Source organism: Harpegnathos saltator, unplaced genomic scaffold, assembly GCF_003227715.2.
Source record: "Harpegnathos saltator strain DR-91 unplaced genomic scaffold, Hsal_v8.6 scaffold518, whole genome shotgun sequence".
NCBI classification, from domain to species: Eukaryota; Metazoa; Arthropoda; class Insecta; order Hymenoptera; family Formicidae; genus Harpegnathos; species Harpegnathos saltator.
In genome coordinates, this window is record NW_020230336.1 from 390,001 (window position 1) to 405,000 (window position 15,000).

General features: G+C 46.9%; 2 protein-coding genes and 1 long non-coding RNA gene across 19 annotated transcripts in view; 2 read left to right on the forward strand and 1 right to left on the reverse strand.

Annotated features, from left to right (window-relative positions):
• The window catches only part of Ca-Ma2d (Ca[2+] channel Muscle-specific alpha2/delta subunit), a 23,638-nt gene extending 13,396 nt beyond the window's left edge, over positions 1–10,242 (forward strand). For 8 of the 11 annotated variants that reach the window (XM_025302898.1, XM_025302897.1, XM_025302894.1 and 5 more), the window contains 10 exons: positions 254–645; positions 851–1,182; positions 3,202–3,462; positions 4,190–4,318; positions 6,071–6,432; positions 6,606–6,810; positions 7,010–7,613; positions 8,074–8,429; positions 9,231–9,527; positions 9,827–10,242. In XM_025302898.1, the coding sequence (XP_025158683.1) occupies positions 254–645; positions 851–1,182; positions 3,202–3,462; positions 4,190–4,318; positions 6,071–6,432; positions 6,606–6,810; positions 7,010–7,613; positions 8,074–8,429; positions 9,231–9,527; positions 9,827–10,123 (3,235 nt within the window). In that variant the 3' untranslated portion in view covers positions 10,124–10,242. The remainder of the gene's footprint in view (positions 1–253; positions 646–850; positions 1,183–3,201; positions 3,463–4,189; positions 4,319–6,070; positions 6,433–6,605; positions 6,811–7,009; positions 7,614–8,073; positions 8,430–9,230; positions 9,528–9,826) is intronic. The other 3 variants (XM_019840558.2, XM_011138073.3, XM_011138069.3) reach the window with 3 other exon arrangements.
• Positions 8,832–9,526, reverse strand: LOC112589477 (uncharacterized). The gene is made up of 3 exons (XR_003113573.1): positions 9,411–9,526; positions 9,170–9,342; positions 8,832–9,054 (listed from the first exon to the last, which is right to left on the reverse strand). It is a non-coding gene; the product is annotated as an uncharacterized LOC112589477 (long non-coding RNA).
• An 856-nt stretch (positions 10,243–11,098) lies between the features above and the next one.
• stj (voltage-dependent calcium channel subunit straightjacket) overlaps positions 11,099–15,000 on the forward strand; it is a 17,409-nt gene continuing 13,507 nt past the window's right edge. For 5 of the 7 annotated variants that reach the window (XM_011138060.3, XM_011138061.3, XM_011138062.3 and 2 more), the window contains exons 1-5: positions 11,099–11,390; positions 12,357–12,543; positions 12,793–13,332; positions 13,424–13,831; positions 14,304–14,612. In XM_011138060.3, coding sequence (XP_011136362.1) covers positions 11,305–11,390; positions 12,357–12,543; positions 12,793–13,332; positions 13,424–13,831; positions 14,304–14,612 — 1,530 coding nt within the window. In that variant the 5' untranslated portion in view covers positions 11,099–11,304. The other 2 variants (XM_019840557.2, XM_011138063.3) reach the window with 2 other exon arrangements.

A 15,000-nucleotide genomic window follows, 5' to 3' on the forward strand; every position in this document is an offset into this window, starting at 1 on the left:
AGCTTTTTGTGTCGAAAATATTTCGCGGTCTCGTTCTTCATTCCTGATGATGACATTAGAACCGACTGAGAAAGATCTCGGATTCATCTTCAAAGTTACATTCGATGAGTTATTCAATCTTGCTTGTCTCAACATCATTGAACTTTCAAATTGAACTAATCAAGTCAGGGGAGAAATTCCTCCCTTGAAAATCAAAGTCGGAACAAGTCGGAAATCGGAATCACGGATATCTTGAGTCTTCCCTCGATTCCAGGGAAATTGAACTAACCGCGGATTCGCATTTCTACAATATTCCGGTGAATACCAGCTACTCGTCGGTCCACATACCCACCAACGTGTTTGACCAGGCGCCAAAGGTGATGGAGGATATAATGAGGAGCGAGCCGTTGGACGATGTATTCCGTCAAAACTATGACTCGGATCCAGCATTGTCTTGGCAATATTTTGGCTCGGTCACTGGTATGCTAAGACATTATCCCGCTATGGAATGGCGCACGAGCACGATCGACCACGACGAAGATCCGCCTGCCGATCTGTACGATTGTCGACTTCGCAGTTGGTTTATCGAGGCAGCCACATGTAGCAAGGATATAGTTATCCTGATGGACACCAGCGGTAGTATGACGGGCATGGGAAAAACGATCGGTACGTGAAATAGTATGTTCCTGAGGAACATTGAGGCGTTGTACAAAATGTCCTAAAGACACTTCCCAGACGTGTCGTGTTTCATTTTTGTTCCATACAATTTTTCGAGAAAATTGTTTATTACGTACTGCGGATACAATCGTTCTCAATCCCGCGATTAGTCTCGCCGTTTTCTCAAGCGAATTAACAACTGTGTTGCCGACAGCGAAGACAACGGTCAGCTCGATCCTGGATACTTTGTCGAACAACGACTTTGTCACGCTGTTAAAGTACAGCAACGATACGAGCGACATGGTGCCGTGCTTCAAGGACATGCTGATTCAAGCCACCCCGGAGAATCTTGAGACGTTTAAAAAGTCTATGGACAACGTGAAACCGGAAGGCATCGCCAATCTCACGACGGCCTTCACCGCGGCATTCAGCCTGCTTAAAACCTACAGAGAGATACGCGGATATGACGCGGATGTGGATGCCGACACGCCGTACAATCAGCTCATCATGCTTGTTACAGACGGCGTTCCCGGAAATCTGACAGAGGTATGTGACGCGATGCTCCCGATAGTTCCGATAGAACGAAAACCTGCCCTGTTGGCCCCTGAGCCCTGGAGCAGCTTTGCTCACACTTCACATTTTCACGACGAGACCTCGGAGACGGAGACTTCAGACTCTAACTCTCATTAGCTCGACAGTGCCTCGATAGGACAGGTGATAAAGTGATTTGTCTGTTGTATCTTTCCTCATTATGAACAACTTGTAATACGCGAGTAATCGGTATGTCACACATCATACGCGTGAACGATGTGTATTGAGACGTTTCGTGAGAGAGAGAGGGAGAGAGAGAGAGACTAAAACTGCCGGAGATGCAATTCTCCTTTTCTTCTCCTGCCAATGCATGGCACAAACGCGAAACAAAAGTGCTCCGAGAGACGCGTCGTGTTACGCTATATCTATTTATTCGCATACGCCAAGAGAGTGGAATGAGATACAAGTCGACGTGAATTGTGACGTTCAATAACATTCGTCCGCCTAGCCGTAACGAAAACCGTGGTGAAATCGAGCGAGACGAATTCGAGCGATACATTAGAGAGCGGATGGATTCAACGAGAGAATTAGCATTTCCATTCCGTCGGTCCATTTTTTCATTTTTTCATCGCGCGTTTCTTATGCGTTCTTCTTTGTGTGTTTATTGTCTATTTATTATAATTGCGTATTCTTGAAGGGGAGACTTAGCAAGAATTAATTACGTACATCAGACACGTGTACAAAACGCGTGCCGCGAACACCATGGCTAAACCTAACGACGTTGCTAATCGACGAAACTTGTCGATCATCTCGACGATCGCGTACGATTGGAAAATTGGAGGCGATGAACTTTTGATGAGGTCATTCATACACACACGATTCTATGGTATTCGTCCGCTTGCTTTTTTGCATTTACACGGGCAAAGGTGATCCAATAAGATTACGAGAGCATCTCTGCTCTCTCGAGTAACGTGCCATGACACTTATGATATCCTATGCATCGCAATTGCGATTTTTCTTTCTCAAGAGAAAATTATACAACGTGCTCTATATCAATATATATCGACACGAGGGTAGGTCGACTTCTTTTTTATTTACGTATATCTATATCACGGTTTATCATATTCACCGGTCTTTTTACCCGAGGAACACGCAATGAAACACGCGCACTTTAGTTATGACGTGTAATTGAACTTTATGTGTGCGCATTCCACAGAGAGGCCGTTGCTCTCTCTCTCTCTCTCTCTCTCTCTCTCTCTCTCTCTCTCTCATTCTTACTCTCTCTCGCGTTCGTTACTCTTCTCTTCGCGAAGAGAACGAAGACGACCAACAAGTGAGTCTTTTCTTTCAAGGATAATAATTGCGCACCAAGCTGACGGGAGGTATTCGACGGTGCGGAAGGTTTTGTTCGTTGCACCGTTGTTGCTGCAAAATTTCCTATCTTTTAGTCCGCACTTTGAAACCGGCGGGAACGATTATCGGTGCGTGCAGTTGATTGGAAGAACCGTAACGTTCGTTCCAGCGATAAAAAACATCGCAAGAAGGCACGCCGGCACGGTTTTCTCGTGTCTTGACGTTCGAAAGAGACCCAAACTTCCGAACTTAATTTATGAGTTTCTTTCTGGCAGCAAAAAACGTCTCCGTGAATTGTATTCTTATACCGTTTTATCTACACAAAGATACAAAAGACGATATCTCGGAAGATCTCGGAGCAAGCTCGGAATATGAGCTTGCCCAAGTGTTGCCCAATTGGCTTGACTGTTAATTCTGATCCGTGAATCGAAAAATTTACTTGCCAAAGACTCGAGGGACTTCCAATTTGAGAATGATGAAATGCAGTTGAATTGGTTGAACAACGGAGCGAGATACCTACGTTTTATTTACCTTCTAGCCCTCAGAGCGCCTTCAAAACAGCCGGATGTTTTCATGCGGGCAATTGAATGAAAGGGAGAAAAGAGAGGAAATTATGCAAAGACTTTTTCTTCTCTTTGCGGACGTGCGGAATTGCGGTGGTAATCTCTTCTTCTCCCGCAGGTGTTCCAAAAGTGGAACTGGAGAGAGAACAGCACTCACATACCGGTGCGCGTGTTCACATATCTTCTGGGTCGCGAGGTAACAAAGGTGCGGGAAATCCAGTGGATGGCGTGCTTGAATCGCGGCTACTACAGGCACGTGCGGACGCAGGAGGAAGTGCGCGAGCAAGTGCTCAAGTATATCCCAGTCGTGGCGCGTCCGCTGGTACTTCAGGGTGTGGTGCACCCGATCACGTGGACGCATGTTTACGCCGATGTCACGGTAGGAAGTTTCCAAACACTGCAGGAATTTTCCTTCCGATTCGATCCCTCTCGCGATCTCGCGTATCTCGTCCGGCAGTCAATTGGCAAACGCCGAATGAAGCTCTCGGCCAGGCTACTCGGCCGTCAGAGCTCTGACAAATGCGTGAGGGGCGTGCTTCGTAACGAGCTTGCGAATAGCCCGAATAATGCGACGTATATAATTGTAATTGTCAACGGATCTCAAGTATGACGCGAGCAAGTTCCGCGTTGGAAATCCGATTGAGAATTTACTAGTCGCGATTATAATCGCAATTTCAGTGGTGATGATGGTGGACCCGTGCATCTGCAAAAATTGCAGATGCACATCGTGACCCTTCTTTTCGCTCCTTCTTTCTTCGCAAGAAATTGGCACGATAACGGAAACACTAATAATGATTAATTATCGTATAGCGAAAGAAGGCGATACTGGCGATTCCCCGGCGGTGGCGCCGAAATTCCGCCGCCGATTTCTGTTTTTTCTCTTTTTTTTATCCTTTGAAGTTACGAGATCGCGTGCAGCCGTACAAAGTTCCCTGGTCAGGTTCCCTGACTGTCCCCCCCCCTCCGCCCCCGACAGTGTGCAGGCCTTTGAAATTTTGTGAAATTGTTATCGTAACATAGGAGGAAACGTAGAGCGGCTCGTTTTTTGCATCAATTTGATGATAGTGATGGATCAATGTAAACATACAATGTGACATTTCAATCAGAATCCGGCACTTGCCGCTTGGCTGTGGGTGGTGATGAAGCAAGAGGAGCAAAATTCGCGACTGCAAAAGCACCTGAAGGGAAAACGACTGGGTGTACGAGTTAACGAGGACGCGATCTACATACAGAAGGTGGAGAACGTGCGTCAAGAGCGTGTCCGCTCTCACTGTCTCTCCCAGGCTTTTCAGACGCTCTGTCTGGATTTGTATCGCACCCTTCCCCGCCCCCCCAACGCCAACCCCTTCAATCCACGTGCTCTTCGGCGCACGTGGTTGCTGCAGTGTTGCAATCCTTTGAATGCCAAACGGAGTTTCGAATCGAGTCGCAACATCGGGATATTATAGCGATCGACGCGAGCTCTTGAGAAAAAGCGTTCTCGCCGACGCAAAAAGTTCAAGTTTTCTCTTTTCTCACCGAATGAGACACACACTCCTTCTCTCGCTTCTTTTGGCTCGCTTCTCTTTGAGAAACAGAAGCGAATTTCCTCTCGAGAGACGAGGTTAGGACGACACAAATTTATTAGGACGAATTGATTTTAAAGTCATACCCGATCGCCGATTCTCTTGACGACTCCGCTTGGTAACCTATTTGAGATCAAGCGAGGTAATTGGAAAATGTCTTGCCGCAATTAACACTTCGTTCGATTTTGAGATCGGAAGCTTTCCGGTAGCCGGAAAAGTTGGTCGCTAAAGTAATATAACGCGTTAAAGTGTCAACTCAGATAGAACGACCATATATCCTCCTTGGCAAACAATTAATCGCTAGGCATTAGGTCAGAACGCTAATCACATTTATTAGCCGATTACTGGCCAGTCATGTGTTGTCATTAGCCTGCTGAGGACTTGATCACCTGAGAATTAGTAGGTGTAGTACCGCTGTTCTTTGGTTGGGCTTCGTCGACACGTGTCCCTTTCATTTTATTCCTGCCGCAAGTATTCCTGTCGCATTTTGCGTTAGATTGGTTGGTTGGCTGTGTTGCGCAAAGTGTGCGGAATCAAGCGGAGACGAGCAGAGACTCGATTACTCTGCGGGAGTAATGTTGGATGGCGTGAGATTATTTCTTAAAATTTCAAATTATGATGGATGAACAATCATCCGTCGGCAGTGACATTCTTTCGGCAAAGTAAGATCGCCGACGCAGAGCTTGTCAGTGTGAAATGTGTGTCGTAACGCGAATTAATAGTGATGATGATGATGATGATGATGATGATGATGATAATAATAGATAATGACAAGAGTAATGATAATAATGGTGTTTAACAGCGGTGCATGCTGAGAAATTCCCGTCGGATTCCCGTGAGAAACGTGCGAGTCTCTCGATCCCTTGATCAAGTCGACTCTAATCGGCTTAATTCGGAGTGATCCGAATAATACTTGAAAGATCTCTTCTCAATAAATAAGCCTCACACTAGATGAAAATCGCCGTCTGCAAACTTTATTACATGTTGAGTTAAAATAGAAACAGATATGTATATATATATATATATCTCTTTTTCTCGGGAGATATACACTATACATTATCCCGAAGTTCTTCTTTGAAGAAAAAAAAAGAAAGAAAAAAAGAAAGAGAAGTATAGGTGTCGCGTATGTATCGCGTGTATGTGTGAGGAAACTATCGTACACAGCGCAATCGATTCTCGCGAGATTCCGTTTGATTCCGCAGCACGCTCCGTGTAGTACATCGCATCGCGATGTTGAGATGACCGAAGGCGAATTAAACAGCGGTCTCGCCCCTTGCTCGTGCATCTACCTGCCACAGCGACTCCGTTTAACTGAGATCGCGAACGCAAGCACGCAAGCCGCGCGCGCGCGTTTTGCTCGCCGGGCTTTTCGCGATGCGATTGCACTCTCGCGTCATTCCCGCGATAAATCCCTCTTCATAGTTGGACAAGAACGAGAACATCGAGGAGGATCCGTCCACTCTCAACACCACCGCATGGCAGGAGTACACACTGCTGACCTCCGTTGGTACACCCGTGTTCGACCGCAAGGGCAATCGCAACAATGAGACGCGCATGGCCAATCTGCTCGGCGTGGCCGGCACGGACGTGCCGATCGAGGATATCCGCAAGCTCACGTTGCCGTACAAGCTCGGCGTGAACGGTTACGCTTTCATTGTATCGAACAACGGCTACGTGATACTGCATCCGGACCTTAGACCTGTCTACAAAGGCCGGCTCAAATTGAACTATAACAGCGTCGATCTCACCGAGGTGGAGATACTCGACGATGGCCGCGGGCCGAGGTAACGTCAGCACGCTTTCAACACGCGTCGTTATTGAACACGTGACAGTGAACACCCGTAGTAGAAGTATGCGAGTTACATCTTACGTGGCTGATTTTGAATCTATTTTCTGCCTCAGTATATCGCGTTCATTTTCGAGCAGAGCATTTGCTACTGTTTCAAAATATGCGCAGAAATCCGGGTCCGGAGATACTGGAGCTGCGGTCGGCACTGGTCGATCACAAACGAGGTAGTATGAGGAACATCCCCGTGAAACTGCACTACGACGACAATCGTCGTGTGACGCTCGAAAGACGAGACTACTTTTACGCACCCTTGCCAGGGACACCGTTCGGCCTCGCAGTCGCCATCCCTCATTATGGAACAACGTGGATCAAGGTGGATCGAAACGTGAAAAGATTAAAAGATCGGGATGACGATCTTATCGTTTCTGTATCTTATAACTTGTCATCCTCTCTCTCTCTCTCTCTCTCTCTCTCTCTCTCTCTCTCTCTCTCTCTCTCTCTCTCTCTCTCTCTCTCTCTCTCTCTCTCTCTCTCTCGCAGCGTCAAAGTGATCGCACGTTGAATTCGTCCAGGTCGGTGACGAGATCCGCCGGAATCAGCACATGAACGTGAATGTGTCGGACTTCTTCAAGGGTGATCATTGGCGCGTGCATCCCAGTTGGGTATATTGTCGATACCATTATCTCGAGGGTCACCGGTTTGATAGCCCGGAGGATGAACTGCGCCACTTTCTGGCGTTGTTGAGTCGATCAGAATGGCGATGGGCTGAGCAATACGAGGCTTATCCGCCAGCGGACGAAAACGCCGACGGTGAGGACTTGGACGATGTCGACTGCGGCAGGCAAACGCTTTCGTACGAGGATTATTATTGCAACAAGGAGCTTATGCAGCTGTTGGTGTTTGACGCTAAGGCAACCAACAACAGCTTCCGCGGGGATTACATAGAGGATCTTCCAGCGAGGGCGAAGGACTTGGCTCGGCTCTACGGTATTTTCCTGCGTTTCATTGCCACGCAGAGTGGCCTCACTAGATGGCATCATCTTCACACCAACGAGCTTCCCGACGCGGACGACGGGATTGTTTTCGGCGATCTGCACAGGCGAGCCGTCAATGAGCCTTGGTACAAGGGCGCGATATTTCAGAACGAGCTGGATCTGAACAGCATCTATTTGTCTGGTGAGAATCGCATCGATTGCTTCTCGTCGGATGATAATCTTTTCGTCTTCTTATTCGATTCTGATCCACCGTCGTCGTCGATGACGAAGAAGAGATCGTAGTCGTTCGCAGATCGTAATCATTTCATAAAGGAACGAGACATAGTTATAATTACATTTTAGTTTATTTTATCGACATTTTATCGACTTTCAACTGGCCGATACGTACGAATACCAATTTTTCAAACGCATGCGCAATCAACTACTACTACGCACTCACACACACACACACACATATCTTTATAACATATGTAAAAATATCTTATTAATGTGAGCCGCGTGACAGTTTGATAATAGCCGGATAATTGCCACTTGATATTCAACGTCGATAATCGGGAACTCTCGAGAGTATGATGAGACTCGGCGAAGATGATGAGAGTCGGCAATATTGAGAGAACGAAATTTCGCGTATTTTCTCGTAGTTCCGTGGGAAGCTGGCGCGGACGCAGTGGTGACGGCTTCCATGAGCCTGTCACCCAAGGACGGCGGTAAGAGGGCACCAGCGGCCGTCGTAGGCTTCCAAATGCCGATGACAGGTCTGTACAGGAGATTCATCGAACTCACCTCGGTGACAACGAATCCGCTGATGAACTGTTCCCATAATTGGATCGATTGCTACCTGCTAGATCAGAACGGCTATATAGTGATATCGGAAGCACATAATGATACCGGTCAATTTATGGGTACTCAGGAGGGCGCCGTCATGAAGTCCATGGTCGATCAGGGTCTTTATAATCCGGTCGAAATTTACGACTATCAAGCTTGGTGCCAGGAGATTGTAAGTACTAACGTTGAACGCTAATCCGATGTTGTTGACTCGAGCATCGAGTACGTCGAAAATTCCTCAACAAGAAAAAAACTTACTAGAAGAGAACAATTTACCAAATCCAACTAGCGAGAATTTTTTAAATCGCATCGAATTAAATGACATTAGCAACATAGTAGTAGATATCGTGATATAACCGAGAGAAGAAAAAAAAAGAAAAAAGATAAAGAAGAATATGTTTTCTTTGGCTCGGGGTAATAAGTTCTCAGTAAACACCAACCATATGTATATATATCAGTAACATAACAACTATGTTATAATTTTCCACTCAACAATATAAATGCAACATAATACATGTGATATGTAACAGTTATATCGCTGAATGGGAAATTATAATATTAATGTAATGTTATTATCAGTGTTATATCCTACTGGGTTATATCCTGAAAAAAGATTCCGCTTGTTGCGGAAGACATTGCTATTGAGAAATTGAGAAATTGGTAATTGCAACTCATCAGCCCCCCCGTGTATGGAATATTTTCTGTTATTGTGTAGTATCGTACACCAATATTACATCAGGTTTACAAGATGCTGAACTAATTGGGCCGTACGTGCGTGCGAACTGTAGAACGGAAACCTAGAACAAAAAGAAAGCAGTACTAGAAAAGTTAATGTCGACGTTCGAGCTATTTTCAAGACGTTTGTGTCTTATTTGTTCAACGACTCTTTCTCACACACACATACATACGTACCAGCTCATTTCCGATCTCATGGAAGAATGCGATTGTAACGAATGGATGCAAATTGTTTCAGCGAATCGACAATTCCGCCAATAGCCTGATGGAGCCGTTGCAATACGTCTGGGAGCTGCTGTTCTGGCTTATGCTGCGTCTGGCGTGGTTCTCGACTCAGTTCGTCAATCTTCCTGGCATCCATGGCAAGGTATATAGTGACGAGGACGCGCCTGATCCGCCGCCACCACCGGAGCCTTACCTCTATCATTATCCGTGCGATCAGAAGAGGACTCTCTACATGTTGAATGAGACTGTCGCTTCCAAAGGCGTCACCAATCACTCCGATTACCACTCCAGACCGTACTACGCTCAGAGAGTGAGTGTTTGTATCTTTTACATCGGCGATATTTCGGGATATCGTATTCGGGATCTGTTATGTGTCGATCGACACGTTGCGACTGCCGTTGCACGTTGTCGTATGTCGTACGTTGATATCCATTAATTTAATCTCACAGCTCGATCATTTAAATAAGCAGAGATGCGACGAAATAGATGCATGCGTGTATGTATTGGCATGCACGTGTTTTACCGCTTACGGGTCGACCGCACGTCTTGTATGTAAATTAATTAATGTGAATCAAGCGGTTTCCTTGGAGGAATGACTGCGATCCACAGGTAGCGCACACGAATCTGCTGTTGGTTGTTGTGGACAGCATGTATCCGACGTGCTACAGGAGATTGGAGGTAACACCCGTCAACATCGACCCTACTGAGTACACAAATGGCATGACTGAGAAACCTTGCCACAAGATTCCGCTAAATGCCCTGAAAAGGCGCCGGCTGAAGAGCTGTTTCACGGAACACTGTCTGGAGCACGAAATCGACGACTGCGGAGGAGCGTCCGGACTGACGATGTCTCTGACATCGTTGCTTTGCGTCGTTATCATCACGATTCTCTGCACCTTTCTGTGACGAACGATTATTGGTCGTTTTCGGAAAAAAAGAAACAAATACGCATGTATGTCTGTGTTTTGCAATAAAATAATATATACAATATATACAATAAATACAGTTGCGCATCTCTCTGTCTATAACTGCGTTTTAATTAATGAATAATGCAAAAAATACATAATCTCCCCGTATTTCCCCGATATCCACGAGTGGACAGAAATTCTTACCGATTGGCACATTTTTCGAGTCATGATGCAACGTTCCGGTAGATAAGTTACTTTACACCTTGCAAAGGTACGGGGTTAACATGATAAATGTATTTCTGTAAACTGTAAGTAATTTATTCAGATAGGTAGATGAAAATAGAGACAAAGTTGCTCGACTATACTAACACACAAATGGCGATTATCCTTATTTTTTCAGGAGACTCGAATCTATCGAACATACGTTAAAAGATAAACAGCTCTATCAATTGCGACCCGACTATCACGATGTGGCTGATTGCGCGTTCCGACATCCAAGTGCGCAAGCCTGCTCGGAAAATCGATAATGCTTGAAAACACGTATATGTCTCGAGTCAGCACTGTTGAACGAGTGCGCACGACGAAGACCGGGACGACGACGTCAACGTCGACGACGACGACGACGACGACGACTGCGACGACCGCGACGACGACGACAGCGACGACCGCGACAACGGCGACGACGACGACGACGACGACAACGACGACGACAGCGACGACGATTGCGACGACGACGAACGCGACGACGACGACGACGACGGCGACGACGACGGCGACGACGAGCGCGACGACGACGACGACGACGATTGCGGCGGTGGTGGCGGCGGCGGCGGTAGTGGCGGCGGCGGCGGCGGCGGCGGCGGTGGCGGCGGCGGCGGCGGTGGTGACGACGACGACGACGACGACGACGACGCCGACGACGACGACGCCGACGACGACGACGACGGCGACGACGACGACGACGACGACGACGACGCCGACGGCGACGGCGAGGGCGACGGCGACGGCGACGGCGACGACCGACGTCGATCACGACGGCGAACTGTTGTCCGAACACGAGCGACCGTGGTCCTTGATGTCAGACGCGAGTCTCAGTGTTGTTTACCGTGCCTTCGTGTGAACAGCAACCGCGGAGCAGCGGGAGCGGCGCCATAGCGGCCAATAGATCAGGGAAACGTTATGAGGCCTTGCTTCATACTCATCGTTGCCGTCTTGATCCTCATCGAGGCACCTAATCGTAGCGAACAGCGAATCTCCTTCAACACGTATGTATAGTGCGGACAGGTGTGTTATCTCGTAGCGATTCTCCAAACTTCCGATCCTTTTCCGTCTTCTTGCTGGTTTTTCTTGATACGTTGTGTCCAATAATAACAACAAGCGAGTTAATAGTTGTTGTTGTGTACACGATATTGATAAAGCAACGGGTGGGATTATTTAGGTCAATCATGAGGGATCGTGTCTCTCTCGACCGAAGCGTTGCAGTGATTCATGAGTGTGCCTGATGAAAGACGGACAACTTTTGAAGAAGTAGGGGAGAATTTCATAATTGAATTTATTCTGTATTGTCGAGTTCCGAGGCCGATTTTATTTCGTCGTTCCGAAGATGAGGATAAACGATTTTTCTTGGATTTATTTCGTCCGAGAAAGAATTGATTCGCACTTATATACACGTCATGCTTGCTGTAGATGACACGGATTTCTCTCGCGAATGAGATTACTGTTGTTTCGTCAAACCGCTGTCGCGCACACAATCAAATTATCCATGCCTTCGCGCAACATTGTCGTCGTCCTTCGGACGACGTCTTACGGACCGTATCGTCCTTTCTTCTTCTCTCTCGTTCTCTCGCGTTGTCGCGCGAGATTTCACGAAATGAACACCGCTGAACAGCTGCTGTTTTTGCTCGAGGCTAGTGTTATCTCCGTGAGAATAGAGAAAAGGGATGCATGATAGGAGGTGATGGTGCAGCAGTGCGGTGTAAACTTAATCACACTAGCGTGTAGGTAAGTGACCTACTTGTTTTAGACGTTGAAAAATGATGTTGCGCGCCATGTTGAAAATGTGCTCTAAATAATTATAAATAAGATTTAAAAGATTATAAAGAAGATAACGACAAGATGACGATTTTTCCAAGTTTTTGCCATGATTACTCCATTATTCCATTATCTTGTCATATGCACACGCACACGCACACGCAAAAAAAAAATTTTTCTTTTGTTCGTTTGTGTGGCAGAGTAAAGACATGGGCGCACAAGCTGGGCTTCGAATTGTCGCAGTTGGGCAAGTACGTGACGAACGTGGAGAAGTTCCACGAAAGTTACAAACAGGCGGATGTGACAGTACGTGACGGAAAATCCCTCGTCCGTGAGATCGCTAAGGACATCAAGGCCATGATGGAATCCAAGATCTCAGCTATCAAGGTGCGTTCTGTTCATTGCGTCAACGGTTGTCAGCTGTCAGTTGCGTGATGATTGGACTGGACAAACTGGGATTACGCGCGAATACAAATAGAATACGGCGATAGAAGCGTTCGCGTCGTCGAGGAGGTTCTCTCTCTCCTCTTCCTTGTTTTTTTGTTCTTCCTCTCACACATCAATCTGACGATATATATATATATATATATATATATATACAGCGACAAAAGTCAGCGAAACCGTTTTTGTTCACAGAGGATAATGGACGTGGCCGAGACATCGGCGCTGTCGGCACCCGACATGGACCCGCCGTCTACCTTCGAGTTTATCAACGCGAAAAACAACACCATCGAATTCGAGTACAGTTGCCATTTCGGCGGCAACGTAAATGTAAACATGTCCGCGGTGCATGTGCCCACCAATGTGTACGAGGGCGCCTCGAACGTCATTCGGGCGATCAAATGGTCCCAGGCCCTCGATCGCACCTTCATCAACAATTACGAGCAAGACCCGTCATTGTCGTGGCAGTACTTTGGCAGCGCGACCGGCTTCATGCGCCAATATCCCGCCATGAATTGGTACATGGAGCCTGTGGATCTGTTTGACTGCAGAACCAGAAGCTGGTACATCGAGGCGGCGACTAGTCCCAAGGATATTCTCATCCTGATGGACACTTCCGGCAGCATGACCGGTATACGCCGGGAGATCGCTAGGCACGTGATCAACAATATCCTCGATACACTCGGCAATAACGACTTCGTCAATATCATCACCTTCTCCAATGTGACCAAGGAGGTAAGCGTTGAGACCGCTCGGGGAAGTGACGAGTAATTTTGCAATAAATTGCTGCAATCGGCAATCTCGCGAATCTCGCTACTAATCGCAGGTGGTGCCGTGTTTCAATGACACCCTGGTTCAAGCGAATTTGGCAAACGTACGCGAGCTGAAGAGGGCCATTGCGAACCTCGAAACAGAGAGGATCGCCAACTTTTCCCTGGCTCTTACTACCGCCTTCGAGCTGCTCGAGTCGTTCCGCGCCGAGAAAGAGGGTGCCAGATGCAATCAAGCGATCATGCTGATCACCGACGGAGTCCCGTACAATTATAAAGAGATCTTTGAGGCGTACAATTGGAAGGACAACCCGGACGAGCCTCTGAAAGCCGATATGCCCGTCAGGATATTCACCTATCTGATCGGCCGTGAGGTCGCCGATGTGCGGGAAGTACAGTGGATGGCCTGCGCCAACAGAGGTTACTTCGTACATCTGTGCACCCCGGCGGAAGTCAGAGAGGAGGTCAGTTGAACGAACGAAAGAGTTGTTTTCGTGCAGAGAAGTTGGTTTAAGCAGATTTTACTTCCACAATTAATTGTTTTCCCGTTAATCTTCGACGGCGAGAGAGACGTGTTTTTTTTTTTCCTCGATGAGACAGAGACAGACAGACGGAGAGGGAGAGGGAGAGAGGGAGAGAGAGAGAGGGGGGAGAATTATATTTGACACTTGTCAGATTTCATGGATGATGAATGAAGTTTTACATTCGGTGAATACAGTGCAATTTCAAATCGTAATAATTTGAGAATGAATAATAAAGATCATAGTGTAATCAATTTCGCGCAAAAATTCAAGCTCAAGAGATTCCTTGCGAATCGGGTGAAAACCTTTCTGAGACCTTTCTGTATCGCGATGCTTCGAACGATGAATCTGACGTGAACATCTGACATCATCTAATCCTGAAATCCAAGAAATTGCCTTTTCCGAAATTGTCCAGGTGTTAAAATACGTGCCGGTGATGGCGAGACCTCTGGTTTTGGGCCGCACGGATCATCCTACCATCTGGACGCCCGTTTACGCCGATGTGACCGATCCGAAGATGACCGACTGGCTGTGGGAAGAGCGTGAGAGCGATAAGCAGGAGTACCGTTTTCTGCACCAGTACGAAAAGAAGTTGAACACGGAGGAACAGGACCGACGATTCGTGAAGAAGCCGAAGAGACGGCACGACCAGAGCAATGATTTGCAGAAGTACAAACTGATGACTTCGGTCAGCATGCCAGTGTTCGACCGACGCGAGAACGCGGTAAGACTTTCTCGTCCTATTGCCCCTTGTTGATCACGTGATAAAACAAACACATCGACAGTTAGCCGTCATGTGTCAGCCGACGATGTTACACACGTCCATGTATCATGTCTCTCGAGAACGACGCGACGGATTAATATAAATTCATCTTCTTCCTTCTCTTTCCGCGCGCGAGCAAAGAACTTTTTTAATTTCTTACCGATCGAATATCGCTTACCCGTTGTTTGCTTTCCCTCGGTTTGTTCTCCCTTGCTTTTTCTTTCTTTCTCTTTTTTTTTTCTTTCTTTTCCGTTCCTTTCGTTTCTCTCTCCTTTCGTTTCATGAATCTAAAGTTAAAATTATTTATTTGTCATACCTATCGAGAGTCAGTAGAAGACAGTAATGAACG